Source organism: Dermacentor andersoni, chromosome 11, assembly GCF_023375885.2.
Source record: "Dermacentor andersoni chromosome 11, qqDerAnde1_hic_scaffold, whole genome shotgun sequence".
Classification (NCBI taxonomy): Eukaryota; Metazoa; Arthropoda; class Arachnida; order Ixodida; family Ixodidae; genus Dermacentor; species Dermacentor andersoni.
In genome coordinates, this window is record NC_092824.1 from 111,340,316 (window position 1) to 111,361,042 (window position 20,727).

The window sequence follows — 20,727 nt, forward strand, 5'->3', positions numbered from 1 at the left end:
ATGTTTGCTTGTTAGCCAACATGCCAATCTTACGTGATTACACTGATTGCGTGGTTGCGTATTACCATCTGTGCAAAGCGTGTTTATAATTTTGCATCACGTGCCGCACACTGGCATGGCAAGCTGCCAACAGGCCTTTATCAAAACCTACTGGAGACCATTTGCTGGCCTGTTGCAGGCATCACAAACGGTTGCATTTTTTTCGCCTAGATGTGATTACAATTCTTTTTTCCCTGCCGGTATCATCATGTACACTTACAACACTTGTCAGGTAAAACTACTTTTGTGCCAAATACGACTTCGCTAAATGGTGTTTGACTATAATTGTTGCTTTTATGAAGGCTAGTGAAGGAGGTTTGCAATTAAGAAATTCATGCCAGATATGCATATGTTTGATACCTTGCAACATGTGTTCTGCTAAACACTGTTATGCGACTTGTGTTTGCAGATCGAACGGCTATCCGGGAGTCATGGAAGCTATATGAGGGCTTTGTGGTTGCAGAGGCTTGTGATCTTTTACCGCCACCATCAAAGCATAGGTGACTTTTTAGATCTTAACTTTCTTCTTTTATTGCTTGTTTGGTTTTTTTAAATTGTCGACAAACTGTTATAGGCTTGTCAAGCTTGTTATGCAGTGCGAAATTTGAGCGTACCATAGTATTTTGCGGCTTTAACCCTTTCGCTGTCGGACGTTTCTGGCCGTGATGCACCCCCAGTGTCGGCTTGGTTTCAGGGAACGAGCATAACAGGGAATGAACATAGCAATTTATTTTTGATTATGATTGGTATACAAATAACATAGTCAATGCAATATGCACATTTCAGTGTTCTGCAGCTGTTGTTAGTAAACATCATCATCATCATCAGCCTGACTATAAAATCCGTTCAACATCCGAATCTGACGATGCGGAACCCTCTTCCTCTCATGCGACTTTGTCCGAGTCCGAATCCGAGCTCGGCTCGTATTCTGAATCGGAATTCAGCCACTGCTCCCATGAGCAGACGAAGGTCCCGCGCGCCGAGCCATCCGAAAGTAACCGCGCGCAGGGAGGATGCGCTTTCAATCGCCCGCGCAACGGAGAGAAATGGGACGTTGCGTGATCAAGAAGAAAGAGGGAGATGGAAAAAGGCTAAACAAAGTTCGAAGGGCTTTACGTTTACTGCTGCAAGTCGGAAGCGAGGGTGCGGAGAGAGAGCGAAAGCAGCAATCGAGTCGCCCTTTTTGGAGAGGCAACGGCACGTGCGCCTGAACTTGACACGCCGTAGCAGACACACCAACAGAAGAAAAATAAAAACCTTCAAACCAGCGGAGATGGCAGAACAACCCTTGAACCCATAACCACACGCGCGTGACGCATGATCCAGTGAACGCGGAGCCACCGTGCCACTCAGCAAAGAGAAAGTGGGGAGTGGCAGTCGCACCGTACTCTTCAATACATGGACTAACACAGGTCGGGGCGAAAATACGAACTTGTAGAAAGAGTCAACAGATGGCGTGGCCAATCCAGGAGCGCCTGCTTTGAGCTCAGGCGCGAAATTTTGAACGCACGATAGAGAACGTACCGGTACGTCAGTGACACCGTGGGGGGGAAGCGCGATGACGTACCGGTACGTCCGTGACAGCGAAAGGGTTAATTAGTAATTGTAGCACACTGCTTAAACTTAGATCTTCAGCTCCTCTGTCTCTTGAAGTGTTATGAAATTTGAATATGGAATCTTATTAAAATGTCAACCTATAATATGCGTGTACAAGTGCGGAATACACTACCTTCTTTGTAAAACACATACATTCGAACACGGCTATATCGAACTCGCAAAAAAATGCCTATCAGTTCAACATAGAACATAATTTGATATAAGCCTGCTAAATAATTGGAAGTTGTAAAAGCACATTTATAAAATCACTTTATTGACGAAACCATATTAGTTTTTTATGAAATAGTCCTGCACTTTCTTCTGCTTGGCCAATTTCGCTGCCTGCGACGCACGCACTTCTCCACATTGTCCAAAGAGTCGGAGCAGCTGAGGCTGCAACCTTTCGCATTCACGCAGAATCACCGGACTAGTGCAAGCGCACCAATCACTTCAGAGGGTGTGAACAAAGGACCGTCGTTGCTTTCCTCATTGTGCCCACTTTCACTTCTGCTCGGTACAATGTCGGCAATGTAGCCTTCGTTTTTGGGCTCTCCCGTGGTCGCGACACCAGCATTTGCACTCACAAGCTCGTCCACCGTTGATTCGTCAACAGCTTCCGGAAATTCTGACAGCTGGCTCCAAACTTCGGCAATACCGGCAGCGGCTTCGTCGCAGTCATCAAAATTTACAGTCATCACCGAGCATGCGGATGCCGGCACGGCTGAAGCATATTGGGATGAACCACTCGTACACGGTCGTGTGTACGCGTTGGTCGCCACGCGTACCGAGTCGCGAGTTTGGCTGCTTTAGCTCTTAATCTTCCCCTTATTCTTCAAGATCATGCTGAGAGTGCTCCTCGGAATCTTGCACGCTGCGGGGACATCTGACTTCTCACCGCGTTCGACCCGATTTATGATTTCGAGCTTCACAACGAAAGGCTAATTCTGCCGCTTCATCACGGCAACACTGCAGGAGAAGGCCCACAAGGCACACACAATGAACCAGAAAAGCAGCGAAACAACTCGCACTTTCGCCATCTTGCAAGATGAGGACGCAAGAGCCTCTGATTGGCTGTCTGAGCAAGCGCGGCGGGCGGGCCAGGATGATCTTTTGCAGGGGGGTGTCGACGGCTCGTCCGAGGCAGTGCGGTCATGGTAGGGAGAGCGGTTGGATGGAACCGCGCCTGCCGGGTTTCCCTGCCACCGCGAGGGAAAGCCAACTTCTGGGGGCACTTTTCCGCCGCTTGACGTTCGATATATCGGGAGTCGTTGCTATTTTTGTTCGATGTAAGCGTAATTTTTGCTACATATACTCATTACTCATACCGTGTCCAGAAATTGTTCGATATATATGCACAAGTTACAGAACACCAATGCTATTCCATACAAAATGATCTATGCCTGCGAGGACAGCAGCAAAGATAGCGCCCTTGAATCGGCTAGCTGTACGCATCAACTTGAGAGGGACATGAGTTTAGCAGATAACACACTTAACATATGAAAGCTATAGCAGATGAAAGGGATAAGGCAGCCAGCGAACAGCTTGTGAGGAATGAAGACTTCATTGAAATTTAGAATTACCTGTGAATTAACGTAAAACTGCATTTATCTTCATTTCTTTATATAAGAATAAAAAAAATGGAACATGAATTCAAAGAAAATAAATTGCATCTTAGTATAATACCGTATTTCTCGGTGTATAAGACGCATTGTTGTATAAGACACACCTATATTCATGCACTTGCCACGAAGAAACTTCATAACGTGTAGTTGCGGAAATATTGTGAAATGCTCTACTTAACAATTACCATCTCGGGGTACTAGTCTCTCTATGAACATTTATGAAGCGACATTGCGGGACAAAAAGTGCACAACCACACGTTAAGAAACGTCCCGCATAAATGCAGGAGAAACATTTTATTAAATAACTCAAGGCCTTCAAAGTCTTCTACTTCCGACGCGCTCTCAAAAAGTTCGGCGAGTTCTGGCGGTAGCATCACTGAGGCGTATTCTTCAGAATCGCTGCTTTCGTCGAGCTCTGGCGCTGATGAAGCTAGTAGGCATGCCTCACAGAGCCCTGCACTCACCGTAGTCTTCGAAACCGCACTCCAGGCATCGCAGACCCACTTCGTAGCTTCGCTGAATGAAGCGCGTGCCTCAAGTGCCCTGTTTTCTGTGTAGCTGTGCTCTCCTTCAGTCATCCATGCCTCCCACAGGCATAGCAAAACAGCTTTAAAACTGCGGTTCACCGCGATGTCCAGAGGCTGTAGTATTTTAGTCATACCGCCTGGGGTTACTGCAGGTGTGTAGTTTTTGGCTTTTTACACGCTTGAGCGTCATCCCAGTTACGTGCGCTTGCATGCTATCCATGACCAGAAAGACATTCTTAACATTAAAAAGTCCTCTGGCCGCTTTGAAAAGCACTTTTTGAGCCGCCTGCTCATCGTGTCCTCATCCATCCAGCCCTTTGCATTTGTCTCTTATGACAACACCGGGCTGGAAAGCTTCTTTTGGCATGGTCTTCCTTTTAAAAATGATCATGGGTGGAAGCTTCCTCCCGTCGGCACAGCATGCAAGCACAACTGTGAAATGCGCTTTTTTGTGGCCTGTAGTTTTAATCGTGATGGCCTTATCACCTTCTGGTGCCACACTCCTTTCCATAGGAATATCAAATGTCAGTGGCACTGCATCCATATATAGAATACGGCTGTCGGAGATGCCATAATTTTCCATCTCTTTCTTTACGAAAGACTGAAATTGTTTTACTTTCTCTCTAAAATCTTCCAGGAGCTTCTGGCACATGCCTGTGCGAGCTCTAATCGCCAGCGCTTTGCCGCACATAAAGCTCGAGCACCACGACAACCCATCAACAAAACCAACAGCGGCCATTTTTTTGGTCAGTGTGTGCGCTTTCAGGTGTAGCTGCACCGTTGATAACGCCCTACCTTGGGCATGTTGCTACAAAACCCACGTGTGTAGGCATCCTTCAAGTTCTGGCCATCGCGCCTTCTTGCCGCGGTCAGCCTTTTTTGCCGCTCTTCATGGCCTGGAGCTTCTCTCTAGACTGCCGCCATGTGCGAATCATCTTTTCAGTGAGATAGAAATGACGGCCTGCTGCCAGGTTCCCGTGCTTCTTCGTGTACTCCACAGCAGTAAGCTTAAACTTCGCTGTGTCGCTCTTTCGTGTATTAGGCAGCGTACTACAGGTGAATGGTGAACAGTGAACGACAGCGAAGCAAACAAACCGAATAAACAAAGCTGCAAATTGTGGCTGGCTGAAATATGCGCAGCGTGCCGAACGGGCTGAACGCCAAACCATTTCGGCAAGCAGTTCAACTGTTGATATCTTTTGCTATTCTAGCTTACCGCTTGCGGCTTCCGAGCCTCGCACAGCCTCCGTGATTTGAGAACTCGTAAAGTGACGTATTTTCTTTTTTTCCTTTCATTCTATTGACTTTCTTTTTTGTTTTTTGTTATGGAACTCTAGTTTTTGGAGGTTGACTATTTGTTATTAAATTTATGACGCATCATTTGCATTGAGCTGTCATAATAGTTTAAAAAAAAGACTAATCAGCATCAACACGAGTTCCTTCAAAGTTTGCCAAAATGGAAAAGATATATATACATATAAGACAATCCAGAGCGTTGTATAAGACATACCGCCGAAAATTTTGGAAAAAACTGCATCTTATGCACCAGGAAACATGGTACATAATGAGTGCAGTTTAAAAAAAAATACTATCTCATACCGCATCATTTTCCGTTAACTGCATGTGGAACTTTCTCTTTGCACCAGAGCAGTGAGTTATTGCTCTAAAGCATTGTTTCCTTGCATGAAAGACAAAATTTTTCTGCCCCGAAAGCATATATTCCCACACCAAACTGATTTTTTCTGCTCCGTAAGACTAAGTGCTGCTTCCATCACTGCACTTTAGAACCTGCATATATCTCTTGCTCACGTGGCTACATACAAATTTATACAGGACCTCCAGTAAAAACATATTCTGTTGTAGAGTGCCTAGCTCTATTATGCTTTCACATTCACATTTTTTTGCGGCCTTCAGGACAACCCATTCGCTGTGCCTTGCAGTTGCCTAGTGATGTCATTCTGGAGAACCTATTGGCCTAACATTCAAAAGCCAGTCTTTTCCTGGTTGCACACATCCTACAACGAGCACTGACCACATTGGTCATGACCTTAACTGTTTGACTAATCATATTGTACGTGTATTGCAAGTAGTGTACATTCTCGAATTTACGCAAGCATCAGCAATTGCCCTGAAATGTATGATGAGTCATGTATAAGTAGTCGATGCACTTGACTCGTGAATTCAGATTCAAAGACCAGCGACTGTGCTCAATGCTATCATTGGGATTTGAGTGTTGCTTGTCTTTCTGGGTGCAAGTTTGCTCACTGAAGAGATAAGATTCTTAACTCGCAGTATTAGCAGTGTTGAATTTTTCACCGGCACTATGATGTGACAGTATGTCAGGAATGTCCCAATGTTTATCCTTTTAGTTACAGGAAATTTAGTCAGCTCAATAAAAGGCGGCAGAGCATCATCATAGATTATGCCTCAGGCAAGAAACTGATGATAGAATAATTAAATGGTACGGTGTGTTCGGGAGCTACTCGTGAAAAGCAGTAACCCCCAAGTAGAAATGACACTCCGTTAAATGAAAAAGTAGTGGTAGTACTACTATGGTTTCACAGTCACCAATGGACATTTTGACAATCAGCACTGCTATCGTACCTAACTGTGGCATTATGGCATGTTTAAGGCTCATTCACACCGGTGACTGACAGCAGTCATGTGACCAAGTTTGTCGCAAAGCGACCAGTCGCAAATTGTCGGTTGTTCTTGAAAAACGATTATTTTGAGCCTGTCGTCCAATCCTCGTTTTTTCAGTCGCACGACCGTGGTCACAAAACGGCTAAACCAGTCAGCGGTGCGCTGAAGGTTAGCACGTGTTTTCATCCAGCGTCCTCCTGTGTCACACCAAACACAATCTACACCACCATGGCAGACTACAGGAATGTAGTGACAAAGTCTATGCCACCATGGCAGACTACAGGAATGTAATTGCAAAGTCCACGCCATCATGGCAGACTACAGGAATGTAATTGGAGTCTTGCCTTGTGATGCTGGGGTGCAGCAGTTCTAGCAACGTGTCGAGTGCATGCAGTAGCATTTGCAGGAGGCTACCCAGCAGCAAAAGAAAGCACAAAAATTATGCACCGATTCCCGTGCAATGCGAACTACAAGTTGCAACATCAGCACAGTGATGACGTCTTCCTCTTCGCTCGAATCGGAATCCATGGCTGTTGCCGGAATGCGAAACCAGTGAAGTGCATGTGAACTGCGTAGATTCCTAGAGTTCTCGCTGAGAACAATAATTTCCAAGATTGCGACTTGCAGCTTGTGCTCGGCCGGGTTTGCCGGTATGAGCATCAGTCACCTTCAGTCACTTTTTGGTCGCCTAGTCGCAAATGGTCTCGCAACCTCCTCAAGTTGCTGGTGTGATTAAGCCTTTACTTTTGTAGTTGGCGTCCTATGTGTCATACAAAAAGAAGCTCAGTGCGATGGTGAAATAATGAAGTTCTTTGCAAGTTTGCAGTTTAACTTTTGTTTTCGAAATGTTCTCATGGTAATTTTTGTGATACATATTGTTTTTGTATTTGTTATTTTACTTTTGCTTTGCTTGTCATTAGAAAAACAAGTGATTCATGCCCTCCTGTATGGTTTCTCTTTATTTTCCTGCTTTCAGGTCAAATTTAGTGGGAAACTACTTAGCTCTCCTTTTGCTAGCATTTGTGCAGGCTGGAATCCTAGAGGTGAGCATGAATGATGTTTTATTTGTGGTGTTTTATGTTGCCATCTGGTGTCAGAACATAAGTATCCTCATTGCTCAACTGTGCTTGGTTCTGGTGTTACAAATGTAGTAATCAAATTTGTCAGTGTACAGCCAGCAAAGATGAGCAATAAAACAAGTAATTTTTATACATTATGAGATAACTTGTACAGCCAACTTGCCATGGATAATTCAGCATGCTGGATAACTCGTACAAATGTGAAATTTCTGGTTGGCCGGCTTTTTTTTCAGTGCGCATCAAATCGCTTAATTTTAAAAGGGGATTTTGGTTGATCCAAACATTTTGGCTGGCCTAGTAGTGCATCATTCTTTCCAGCAGAAAGTCAGTTTGAACAACTTGATAGGCTGGATGGAGAGTGCTTTGGTTTGCAGTCTGTCTTCCTGTCTGTTGAGAAATGAGACAGACAGGTGCATTACTCGGCAAAAGAATGCGTTGCTGTCAAACAGCAAGTGGTGTGAGAGCAAACACATGCAGGCATTCATTTGAAAGTATATTTACCTCAATATAATATAGTGTTCAACTTTCTGTAACTCCTTGTCCATAGAACACCATGTATTGAAGCTCAGTGTAACAAAGTGTTTTTATACATGATTTCGAAACTTCCACAGAAGCAGATGGTCAAATGGTTGAATTACATGCGGACGCTTGCGTGCGCACCTTTTCAAATTGTGCGCTGTGTGATCGAGATCGAACGAGAAAGTTCAGTGGCGCCATGTTTCATGTAAAGTCCAAATGCGATAAGATCCTATTGCGCCCCACACCCTGCACGCTTTACGTGCGAGTAAAAGCGTGCCAAGGTGAGCCGAGAAGGATGGTGGCTTGACGAGCGCCGTCTTCCCGTGTGAGCTAGGGGAAGCGGGGAGGGGATTGAGCTCGCAGTAACGTGAAGCGAAAGTGGATGAGGTTGGGGGGTGCCGATTGGCACTACAGGTTGGCACGTGTCTCCTCTTGGTGGCTGTGCATGGCTGTCAGCGCTGCTCAGCACATATGCAGCGTGCGTTTGCAAAGATTGGGCTAGTTGAGATGGCATGTGACATCGTGCACAGTCTTCCCATTTGTTTAGTGCTGGAGGTTGCGCAATCTTGAGTTTGGGGTTCGTCGAAGTGAGAGGCAATTAAAACATTCGCTCCTCACTGCTGGCATTTCTCGCGATGAGGTCGTCCCACTGCGGGTGACACTTATCAGCTGCAGGGTAGGAGGGGACGCGAAAATGTAACTGGCTTCGCTTCGTACCGCCGATGCGAAGGTCCTGTCGACAGGCCATGAAACCGTATCTTTCGTCACCAACTCTCAAATTCAAGAAAATGACTTTCTTTCTCATTCATATTTGCTTTTTCCGATTGCCCAATAATGCAGAACAGTTTTCGGTCTCTTCCGTGTAACAAAAATTCATAGACGACTGTACTTGGTATTTGCATAAAAGATTGAATTTCATTATAATGATATTTCAATATAACAAAGCAGATTGTGGATTTTACCAACTTTGTTAAATCGAGGTTTAACTGTAATGCAGTCGAAATACGATTTACGAAACCCGATTTCACGAATTTCCCCAGTTTACGAATTCCCTAAATGTTTGTCATTGGGCTTAATGTATTTACGGATTTGATCTTGCAAAGGACGTTAGCCATTGCTATTAATTTTATGAAGCTGCCCCGAAGAAAAGAAGGTGGAAAAACAGCTAAATGTGCGATAGAGAGACTTATGCGTGCATGGCTAAAAGGAAATATAGGGACAGCCGAGAAAGAGGATCTGCATTTTTATGGCGATCAAAGTGATGACTGTAGTCTGGAGTGAAACAACACAAACCATATTTGTCAGTTGCTTTAGGATTGCTGGTTTTGGAATTTTCCACAATAAAGCTAGGTCATGCTTAGCCCCAGGCAGCAGGTCGAACAGTCTACTTCCATTTTCTGGGAATAGCTTAGCCGGCATGGTGCTGTCCCGCCAGGCATGAACGTTGATGACTGTCTTAGTGCCGATGCCAGCACAAATGTGGACGTAACAGTGAATTTGGATGATGGGGGCCTTGTGAAGCTTGGTTCTGACGCAGAATAAGTGTTAGAAGATGAGGACGTGGATACTAACGTAGATGTACCGACAGCTACCGAGGTCACGGAAGCTGTCGACCTCCTCAGATGGTTTACTGGGACTCGAGAGGCTCTCATTGCTGTTTTGAGCTAGAAGAGCTGCATAATGTCCTTAGTGACAAACCAGGCAAGACAAAATAACTAAATTTCTTTGTAGACATAAATTGGACGTTTTACAAAGGTGCTCTCATACTTTTAAGTTTTATGAAATTCTCGATTTTATGAAAGTTCGACTCGTCCCTGTTCGCAAAATAAGGGTTCAACTGTAGAATGAACTGCACAGCATTTTTCCGATCGAGAGATGGTTAAGGCTGCCGTAATTACAAGTGCAGCTGATATATCTGCACATGTTGCATCCTTGGGTTGCATCCGTCTTGCTGAATTGATTTGTTTGCAGCTTTTGTTTTAGTCAGTCATTCTTGCGCAGAAACTGTTCATTTGTTAGAGAAATTAATTTGGAAATTTTCACTGCATGCACGTGTCTTCATGCCCAAATCTGTCTTTAAGCAGCATTACCTGCTACCCTTTGCATTGCTGTCAGTCTCTTTGACAAACCAAGATTTCGTGCAATTTTGGCCATGATGTAATGATTTGAGCAAGTGCATATTGTTGCTATAGAATTTTGTTTTACTTTAGCTTGACATTCTATTAAAATTCTATTTGAATTCTATACAATTTTGTCACAAAATTTTATGTCGAAAAGCCTTTATCATGCATATATTGTATCTGCCACTAATAAGTGATTAGCCATCCAACTTAGAAATCTACCTCGGTTAACTCACGTTGTGAATAAATGCAAATGCCTTAAAGCGATGCTAAGCTCTAAATCCATTTAAACTGATAAAGTATTCTTTCAGAACTCTATTTTTGATTTTTGAAGTGGGAGGTTGATCTAGAACAGGAGATTAAGGCCGAACTCCAGGTTTTAAAATTTTCGTGCTGAAGCTCTTGCACCAATAAGTTAGTTTGATGTCGTGGATTTCAAAGTATCTTCTAATACTATTTGGGCCACTGAGGCTCAGTAAAAGTTATCAAAACTTGCCAAGTTCACTCTATTGCTCTGTTAGGATGCAGTGTAGCCAATCTTTATTTATAAAAATGAAAATTTACTATAAACATTTTTTTTCCTCTGCAGTGTTCCTTTACGAATGTTAGTATCACAGTGTAACTCCTACTTTTGCACATTATTTTTTGGCATTGTAAATGGCTTTCAGGCTGAAGATTAAAGTTGGATCAAGCTTTGTAAGTACACACGGCCTCAACAGATAATGTTCGTATACAAAACTTGTCCTCATAATTGTTTGGTCAGCAAGCCTACTATTACTTGATCTGCAGAATTCTGTCATTTGTGTGCAAGCAAAGCACTAAATTAAGATGCTGTTTGACTTTGTCGTGTTGCGAGCATCTCTGTTGTAATTTGAAGTGCGATGTGCTTCACTTCGAAACCTTTTTGATGTAAAGAGGAAAAAAATAATTACTCTTCTTTGGGAGTACTTAAAAAATTTTCTCAAGTGTTCAACGACCAAATAATGTGTTATCTTTTTATCTTTTTCTTCTTCTTGACAAAATGTAGGCGCTAGTTGAAGTGATAGTGTCAAGTGAAGATGCCTTGGCTATTCAAGCAACAATACTCTTGGCAGAACTGCTGTACATGGTGAGTTCCAAACTCTTTCTTTTTTCTCCTGATACTATTGTAACTATAAGTTGTCTTGTTGCCTTCTTACTTGGTGTCCTCGTACTTGAATGAAAGATAAATAAAAAAGTTTGTTGTTTCCTGCATATTTTCTTCACTGAACTTTGCAATGATTGAAAAATCAGCTTTGCTGTACTTTTTCAACTCGGTTAAGCAATGGGTAACCCTTTAATCCCCAAATTAATTCCGTAAAAAATGTACCAAATTTCAGGAATTTATTTGTCTTGTCATAATTTTTTCTGTCATTGTGCTTCTGAAAATGTATTTCTTGATTGGCTATTAGCAATAGCCAATCAAGCACACAAATAAGTAAACAAAGATAAACACACAAATTGGTTATCAGAAATAACAAAAAAGAGGAAAAGCTGCTCTTGAGGGCAGCCTTCCTTTAATGCCGTGCATAGCTCGTTATTGGCAGTGGGAGCAGCACAACATTTGGCTGAACGGGTATCACTCGTCATTGGTGATAACGGTACAACCTCGCATGGCGGGTACAGCTCGGTATGGGAGATTAAAGGGTTAAAGCTACATAAATATCACCTGCACAACCCCCCTTCCACCTGTTAACAGCCACCTGAAACATGTAAACCTAGGCTGTAGTTCCACTGAATGAAATGTCTTCTAAGCAGTTACCTAAAATAAATAATATAAATAAATAGTTGTGCTCAGTGTGCATGGATTAGCCACTGAGCAGTTTTCACTGCACCCATGTTTGTTAAAGTCCTGTGAAATTTGTGGTCTTAAGCCGTAAGGACTCTATGCTCATAGTATAATCCTAAGAATAATTTTGCATGTGGTTTAGTTGATGCTATTGAATTAGTTGACAAATAACTCAAATAATTGATGGAATTAGTTTATAGTGGCTTATTTGATGCTATTGAACATTTGACTGTTTTGTTTTCAGGAGGGTTTGTTACTGAAAATGTTAAAAAAACTTCAGTATGGATTTACAAGTGTACAGTAGAATCCCTTTAAGACAAGCACGAAGGGACGTTGGAGCTGTGTTTGTTGTATCAGAACTCTGTCTTAGCATATATCTTTAAAATCGTCCTGAAGCGAGCTTATCATGAAATTTACTGGGAAGTTTTTTTTTTTTGTACGTTAAAGCGACTCTGCTGTATGCTCTGTGCAGGGTAAAACACTTGAGTTGGTTGTTTTTGTCTGTTACAAACATTTGTTTCTTTTTCTTCCTAAATGACTGGCAGGCCAGTGTCTACCTGCCCTCTGAAGCTGGCCGACATTGCCACTGCCTGCCAACACTGATGTCACAAGCGGCTGCTTTTGGATCGCCCCAGGAAAAGCGCATGTGAGACAAAGTCACGCGTTTGTGTCCTCACTCTCATGAGACAAGTCTTACGTTAGGTGTCCGTACTATGCTGTGAAGTATTGATGAAAATGCTGTCTCACTGTTGTGACCACCGCGACTGTTCTAGTCCATCCTTTTTAACAGAGTAGGCATGCCACTACTGTACTACGTATGTAATGTTAATAAGCAATGGAATGCTTCTGCATGCAGCTGCAGTTTGGGTTCATTTTGCCTGACATTGGGTGTAGCAACTTTTTCGGTCATATTGACTATATGCTTGTACAATGCCAAGGACAGGATTCTTGCCTTGCGGTAAGTTGAATGTGGTGTTAATCTACATTTCGTTATACAGAAAAACTGGCTAGATATTCTTGGTTTTTTTAGCCTGTGGTTTTACAGGAAAACCCAGTTATACTTGCGAAAAATCTCACAGAGTTGGGACAGCAAATTAAAATATGTTCCTTGTGGGGATTTTTTTTCCGTCATCTTCTGTGGGTTGCCGAGCATCAATTCAAAAAACAAAAGATCCTTTGCTGTAGAAATACAGTTCAAATTTTGTACTTAGGTTCAGTTGTAGTTAGAAGCAGTTTTTTTTAGGGAAAGAGTGAAGCAAGGAAATTGACAATTTTTTTCCTTGCAGCCGTGCAAGCACAGCTGTGGCCCGTCTGTCGCACCTGCATGCAAACCGGCGGAAAGGCACCATGCCAAGCAGCCTCTTCCTGGACCAGCTTCTGCAGTTCTGCAGCCCGACCAAACGCCGTAGCGGCAACCAGGACTTCTGCGAGGCAGCAGGCAAGGTGCGCCTCAACGCCTGCCTGCATAAGGAAACGGATGAGAGTGCCATGCACAGCATCCGAGACTCCCAGGTGCTTGTCAGGGAGTACAACTCCTGGGACTGGTATCTTGTGAGCTCGTTACTCAAGTGGCCCAGCGAGTCGTTGCGCGCGCTCAGTGAGAGCACGCACCGAACTTTTATCCGCCGTCTTGTCTTCTTCTACAAACCGAGCAGCCGCCAGTTCTCGCTGATGGAAACCAAGCGCGAGTGTGCAAACCAGATCATCACCGTTGGCTGCCAGCTGTTTGAATTTCTGCTCGAGGCCGATGAAGGTCGAGCCACCGAGTTCATTGAGGACTTCTTGATCGACTTGTGCAACTGCCTTCACGAAGCGCAGTTACCTGGGGCTGCCATGTCAGCGCTTTTAGGACCTTCGAGAATGCTGGCAATGGTTTCACATGCCTACTTCCTTTTTATTGGCCGGCTCGCGAGTTCTAGCAAGGGCTCACGGCTCTTGGAGAGGCTTGGAGTGTACCAGCATATTGTGACGCTGGTCACACTGGAAGGCCATGACCTGTACTTGAAGCTGGCACTGGCATCCATGGACTACACCAAACCAGGCTTTGCGAGGTCCCTGCTGACGACAGCATTGACAACAAAGTGCGAGGTGGGTTGTCATTTCACTCGCACCTTTTTACTGAAGTTAGTGTTGACATCGTGTGAGCAGTGTAGTATTCAGGAATTCGGAAGAATGACTCCATGTCTATTGTTAGGCATTTGTCTGCCTGTTATATAAGTGCCAGTATTGTACGTAAATTAAGGTTGTCAAAGTCATTAAGTATCTGTATTGAGAACTACTAGTGTGCTGCCTGTCAGAAATTTTGGACACCAGTCTCTTCATCACCATGCACATGTTTGTACCAGTGAGCTATAGAGTATATAAATTTATTGTTTTCTGCGTCTGTAGTTATGCTCAGTTTAGGCACTCTTTTTAGTCTTAAAATATCCTGTTTCTTCATAAGATTGTTTCAAGTGGTTCCAACCAGCCTGCAGAAACAAGACCCAGTGGTGGAACAGCTGTGCCAGTTGCGCTAAACTGTGCTGCGAGCAGTCTTGTGTTCCATCCCGCGCCACAATGGCATTTTAGTGGAAAATTACGTCGAGCCTGCACTAAAGCATGCATAATACTGAAACCTTCCTTCCGTCAATGCCTTGCAGCTAGCAAAACTGAAATCAAAACCAACAGCACCATCATCATAGAAGGAAGCCGACACCCGTCCATAGTTTCTCACTATATACGTAGTGATAAACTCTATGGGCCTATCGGAGTCATCCAGTTTGTCATTCGTGCATTTTTCTCTGATGGAAGCACAATGTAGTGCCGCTGTACCGTCTTACTGCCGCTTTATTTCAGTGTTCATCGAACCCGCTTTGTACCGCAGATTTTGGCGAAGGATGGTGTCACGTTCTAGGATTAAAGTTAAGCCTTTTCAATGTTTGTGGGTGATGTAAGGCTTTGGAAAAGAGCCACCGCGATCAGAAGTTAGGAATGGTACTAGCGAATGAGGTCGGATGTGGTACACAGCGAGAGCTGCCGCTTCAATAGGTTTCACCATGTTTGTTGACGCAAAGCTTTTGTGTCGAGTTTTCGTCACTGCGCTATTTCAGTGGAAATGCATCGCCGATGCAAAATCTAAACCCTCTTTGCGTCTTGTGCATGTGCAGTGGCACTGACGCTACTTTTCTTTTACTTCTTTTTGCAGCCACACACCTTTGCGGCCCCTATTTGACAACTCCTTAATGTGTGTGGCATTAGGGAGTTATCATGTGTGAGTTATCATGAGTTATCATGGGAGTTATTAATGTGTGTGGCATGATATTGTGTTCAGTGCAGGCGTGCATAGTCGATTGATCTTGCGGTGAGCCTTTGCTCACAAGCCGTGACTGTCGCACTGCATTGCATCCTGGGTTAAGAAACACTTGTTTGTTGACGATCTGTCGGTGGTGCCTTCTCTGTGCCGTATCGATGAACGTGGCCGCATAGCGCCCTTTTTGCATCGCAGTGTGGAGGAGCGCCGCGTCCTTTCCCAACCGCATTTGCAAGGTAAGCCTTGCGCTAACCCGTCTCTACAACATAACGACTGTATCAATTAAAATTTGCATGGTATATGGCATACATGTGTTGGAAACTGCGCAAGAAATGCTTGCTGCTGCACCAAATTGGCTTATTGCCTGCGCCAGGACCTGCGCCAAAACATGATATGGCTGTTCCACTACTGAAGACCCTGCAGTATTTTTCAAGTTTCTCTCTTAGCTTTAGTATTGCTTTTGCACAGATGTGTCCAAGCTAATTTTATTGTTGGTATATTTAGGTAGCTGGCTGATATTGTAGAGACTTGTGTGCTTGATTATTTGGACTTTTACATGGCACCACTATGTTACCATGTGCTACAGTTGCTGCATATAGGTGAGCAATTTTTGTTACTACGTGGAGTTTCTACATGAACTGCAGCGGCGGTGAAATGGTAGAGCATCCACCTTGTATGCGGGAGGCACTTGGTTCGAATCCCGGTGCCACCGGAAACCCGCCGTTTTTTTTTTTTCTGATCGGTAGAGGTGTACCACAGCCTGGTGCTCGGTTGTTTATATGGAGCCTCATCTTGAAAGGGGGCCCTATGAAGATTTGTGAGGGTGTTTGAGCGCCCCTTGTCCCCACCACAGCTTTGGTGAAATAGTCGAGCATCTATTACTGTGGTGTGGGAGGCAGACAAGTGCTGCCGTCAGGTACCTATCTGTAAAGCTGAGCACGAGGTTGCGGGATCGAAACCCGGCCACGGCGGCCGAATTTCGATGCGGGCAAAATGCGAAAACACCCGTGTGCTTAGATTTAGGTGCACGTTAAAGAAACCCAGGCGGTCGAAATTTCCGGAGTCCCCTACTACGGCGTGCCTCATAATCAGAAAGTGGTTTTGGCACGTAAAACCCCATAATTTAATTTTTACCTATCTGTAAAATGGGCCCAAGTGCGCTCCCGGCCTGGCGCTCGGCAACTACACAGGAGTTCCAGACGCTTGGAAGGGCAGCCACCTTTTCTGAAGTTGTGTGGCATTTTGTTATATGCGAAGCAGTTCTTCACTGACATTTGCCACTTTGACAATATCTATCTAGCCACCTTCGTCAAGGTGCTCTGATGGTCATTTCGTTAACTTGGCGTGTACCAAAATTGGCATAGTATGACAAGAGTGTATGACGAACATAAATGATCAGTCATGAAATGAATAACATGACATGCGTGTCATGCAGGTCATGAAATAGCCGCCTATGTCTTGGTGTTCTGATGGTCGTTTCATTAATTAGTTATGTACCAAAATTGGCACGGTATAACAAGTGTGTATGACTAACGTGTATGAACGATCATGACATGAATATCATGACGTGTGTCATATAGGTCATGAAACAGCCGCCTAGGCCTTGGTGTTCTCATGGTCACTTCATTAATTTGGTATGTACCAAAATTGGCATAGTAAGGCGAGTGTATGATGAACATAAATTATAGGTCATGACATGCGTGTCATGTAGGTTATGAAAGAGCCACCTACGCCTTGGTGTTCTCATGGTCGTTTTGTTAACTTGGTAGGCTCCCTAGCACATTGCTTCACATAACATCGATTCCCACAGGGTGTGGGATATGCTGGCTTTTTTTGTCTTGGTTCTTGTACAGTAAGCATGGCGGTCTATGCGAACCTCTCCTAAACAACAGATCCCTAGAGAGCCAGACACCTGGCCAAGGGTCTGCTTGTACCCTTATAAACCGGTGGATGGCAGGCGATAGGGATTGAACCACGCACCTGCCATAGCCAAGCCGGGTGTCCTACCCTCTGGACGACGACTGCGGTTCCCCTAAATGACACCAACATCGTTCACCTAAAGGAAGTTTAGGCCAACATTTCAGACGTGGTTCACATGCACTGCATTGTAAATGTTGATTGTGTGAATGAAATTGCTGCCATATTGGTTTTGTGATCACCTTTGCAGGAAGCACGACTCTATGCAACAAAGTTCCTCAGAGTCCTACTTCGATTGGAACTCTTGGACTTCAGGAAGTGGGTCATGGAGCTTCTTGTGACTCAGCTCTGCGACCCAAACCGTGCAGTCATGCTGACTGCTGCCTCCATCTTGGATGAAGCCTGTGATGTCAAGGTGTGCATTTCTTTTATTGCTAACTGTGCAGCTAATTTAAGAGCTTTAACATAACAGACATGTACTAGGATGTACTTATGCAATGTGTTCTTTCATCTCGTTTCTCCCATCATCATCCCCTATTGCGACCCTCTTTCTTCCCCTCTTCCCCTTCCCTTGCTCAGAGTAGCAAGCCAGGTGCTCCACTTTCCGGCCGACCTCTCTGTCTCTTCGAGTCACTGAGCTGCTTCTTCTGTAGGTGTAGCTCTAACAGCGCTAGTAATGACTTCTTGTGGCACTGTTTAACCTAAATGCACATAACATTTACCATATTTATTCGATTAATAAGGTGAGAGTGGAGTAGGGAGACCTGAGAAAATGAACTTAAGTATTCACACTAATACAAGCCAATATAGAGTAGCCGACGGATTATTCAGACTCGGCGGGGTTTGTCCGAAATATCGAGTAATTGAAAGCCCATCGAATAATTGGTGCAGGCTACATGGGAATTTTGCCCTGAGGTGTGGCTTGTCGGTACCAGCACTGGTGTTTGATGACACATCTTCCAGTATTCAAATTTGTCTGTGCTAGTATGTTTCTGCTGCACTATATCCTTCCCACTTTCTGAAGACAAGTAAAAGCTTTGGGTTGCTTGCCGTGGTGATTCTAGCTCTGGAAAAAATTTGCCGTGAATGAAAGCGACAAAGTGTCTCCTGTAAACTAGAAAAAAAAATGTAGCTGCGTTTAATGAAACTTGTCGGTCTGGTTAAACACAACATGATAATGAAAAGCAATACTGTTTTAAGGCAACTTGAATAAGACTGCCTGCCTCATGGCTTCAGTTGCACACTGTGCAATCGGCTTCATCAACCTCATTTAATTCTGTTGCTGTTGAGCTTAGATGGCCATGCCAATTGCCAGCATAGGGGCCAGCTTAACATTGAACCACATAGCTTTATGACTGAGCTTGGCAGGCATCTGAAGAAAGGCTGTTTCATGTTGTGGAAGAATATGCAGTTGAATCTGGTTTTAATGAAGTTGCATCTGACACAAAAATACCTTCATTATATCCTATATTCGGTTCAAGCATACACACAGGTAATGGTGAAAAAAATTTAAAAGTGCTCTGCTCCTCTGCGAGTACGGAACCATGCAACACATTCTTAAGTAAAAAAAGGAAGCATTCAATTTTTCCTGTGCTTTTTTTTACTTCAGTGTCTGTCGGCTTCATGTGATTGCTGCTAACATTAAATTAAGCTCCTGAGTTCCCCTTCTTCTTCTCGCTCAGGGCCTCTGGGTTTTGTTATGAAAAGCTTAATTCAAGGTACTGGTGTGCAGTAGTGCATAAAAGTTTGGCAGCAATTTTTTTTCTTGTTTTGTTTGTTTCAATCACTCATTTCCTTCACTGGCAGGAAAACCTGGAAGCACTGATTGCGCTGCGTCCCGTGCTGCTGTCATTTGGAGACCGAGGCCTGCTCCTGCACGTCCGTTTCCTCTCGGTGCCGAGTGGCTTCAAGTACATGCTGGAAGCCGAACTGCTGGGCCATCAGCTGCGGCAGTGGGACGAGGTGGGTTCTTCGGCTGGTTGACCGGTTTCGTTTAGTGCAACTGAATTTCTTCTTTTCTTTCTTTCTTTTTTTGTTGACCCATTCTCAAAAGTTTCTCCAGCCACTTGTCAGTGTTGTTTGAGCTTATTGGCATTCTGGCGTCATCTTTTTTTTTTTTTTAGCACAAGAACGGTACTTTCATGTACAGTGCAGTTCAGCGTTAAAGGAGGCTAAAGGGAGAAATAGGTTTCATTTAATATCTTAAATACTTTTCTACAATGCCAAGAAAAGCCACTCTTACTGTCAGACGAACCTTGGGAAGCCAGAAAAAAGGCACAAAGTCAGAAGACTGGTGGCGACGCCACCTCAATTTTCCCGCACCAGCTCGGTGCAACATCGTGGATTTTGACATTGTCTGCTTGGGGTCGAGTTAATTTCTTATTGGTAGAAATGGAGTACATTGTGTTCTAGAAGAGCCAGAGACTGAACTTGGCAAGTTTTGAGTAATGTTATCATGCCACAATGGCCAACATACAAGAAAATATGTTGAAATTCTTCATGTACACTGCCGTACTGGCAGTTTTTGTCACAAGATTTAAAAAAGAAATTTAAGAAGTTCAGCATTTATTTTTTCTTCAAGCAATCAACCTTTTACTGTTAAATTAACAAAAATAAAGATTTGAAGAAATACTGTATCAGCCAAAACTTCTCTGATCCAGTGTTTCTTCTTGGTGTCCATTAAAGGGAACATTGCAGATCCCAGTTCTCATTGCGCTCTAGCTACAAGTGCTGCTGGAAGCACTTGTAGCTAGCTTGTATGGCAATGCACTCACTGCCCAATTGTGTAGAAAGGTGCCAGTGCCACCCCCTGGAAGTAATCTGCTGCAAAGCTGGGTGATTGTATTCCTGTCAGAGGGAAGAATTGGCATGTGCTCTGTGCCCATGTGTTCCTTTTAAGACTAGATTGGACTGCACATTGTCACTCTTCTGAGTGTTTCTGCATGGTTGGATTTTTTAGGCGGCCAGCATTGGTACATTCATTTGGATGCTTAACTCTTGTAGGAAGCAATAAGATTAGCCTAAATGTTTTGTTTAGTGCACTGTGGTGACCTAATCAGGGGTAGCGACCGCTTTGTGGTTGGTTTGTTAATGTTTTTATGAATATGATCCATCTCTCTGAATGTATGCTAAGATGTGCGGCCATCACTGATTAGACCAAGGCAATTTCAATGACTGCTTGATGAGCCTGTGTGCCTGACATGTCATATGAGGACATTTAGTTCAGAGTACACTATCCTTTTTGTGCAGGTTGATAATCTTCGGTATGTGAAGATTGTTGAGGACGCCATCAGCCAGGCTGTCACCTGGCATCAGCGAGGTGAAGATGGAACCTATGGAAGGCGGAGCAGCAACACGAGGTTTGTGATTGTGTGTTTATGTACTGTTATTTTAGGTTGTATCATTCCGCAGTCGTGATTCAGAGGTATGTAGATTGGTTGCACTACAGGCATTAGTTGCCTTCATTGCAAGGTATACTACCTTGTGTGCATTGAGCCTAGTGCTTTTTGCACGAAGTGTGACCTAGGCCTTCTGTTTAATGAGCCTATCCACTATTGAGACTCGCAATA

At 43.9% G+C, this 20,727-nt stretch overlaps 1 protein-coding gene across 1 annotated transcript in view; it reads left to right on the plus strand.

Moving 5' to 3' along the window:
- rictor (rapamycin-insensitive companion of Tor) overlaps positions 1 to 20,727 on the plus strand; it is a 69,637-nt gene that overhangs the window by 20,758 nt on the left and 28,152 nt on the right. The window contains exons 10-17 of the mRNA XM_050186347.2: positions 449 to 539; positions 7,404 to 7,470; positions 11,173 to 11,253; positions 12,498 to 12,598; positions 13,239 to 14,040; positions 17,409 to 17,573; positions 18,965 to 19,120; positions 20,408 to 20,517. Of these exons, the coding sequence (XP_050042304.1) occupies positions 449 to 539; positions 7,404 to 7,470; positions 11,173 to 11,253; positions 12,498 to 12,598; positions 13,239 to 14,040; positions 17,409 to 17,573; positions 18,965 to 19,120; positions 20,408 to 20,517 (1,573 nt within the window). The remainder of the gene's footprint in view (positions 1 to 448; positions 540 to 7,403; positions 7,471 to 11,172; positions 11,254 to 12,497; positions 12,599 to 13,238; positions 14,041 to 17,408; positions 17,574 to 18,964; positions 19,121 to 20,407; positions 20,518 to 20,727) is intronic.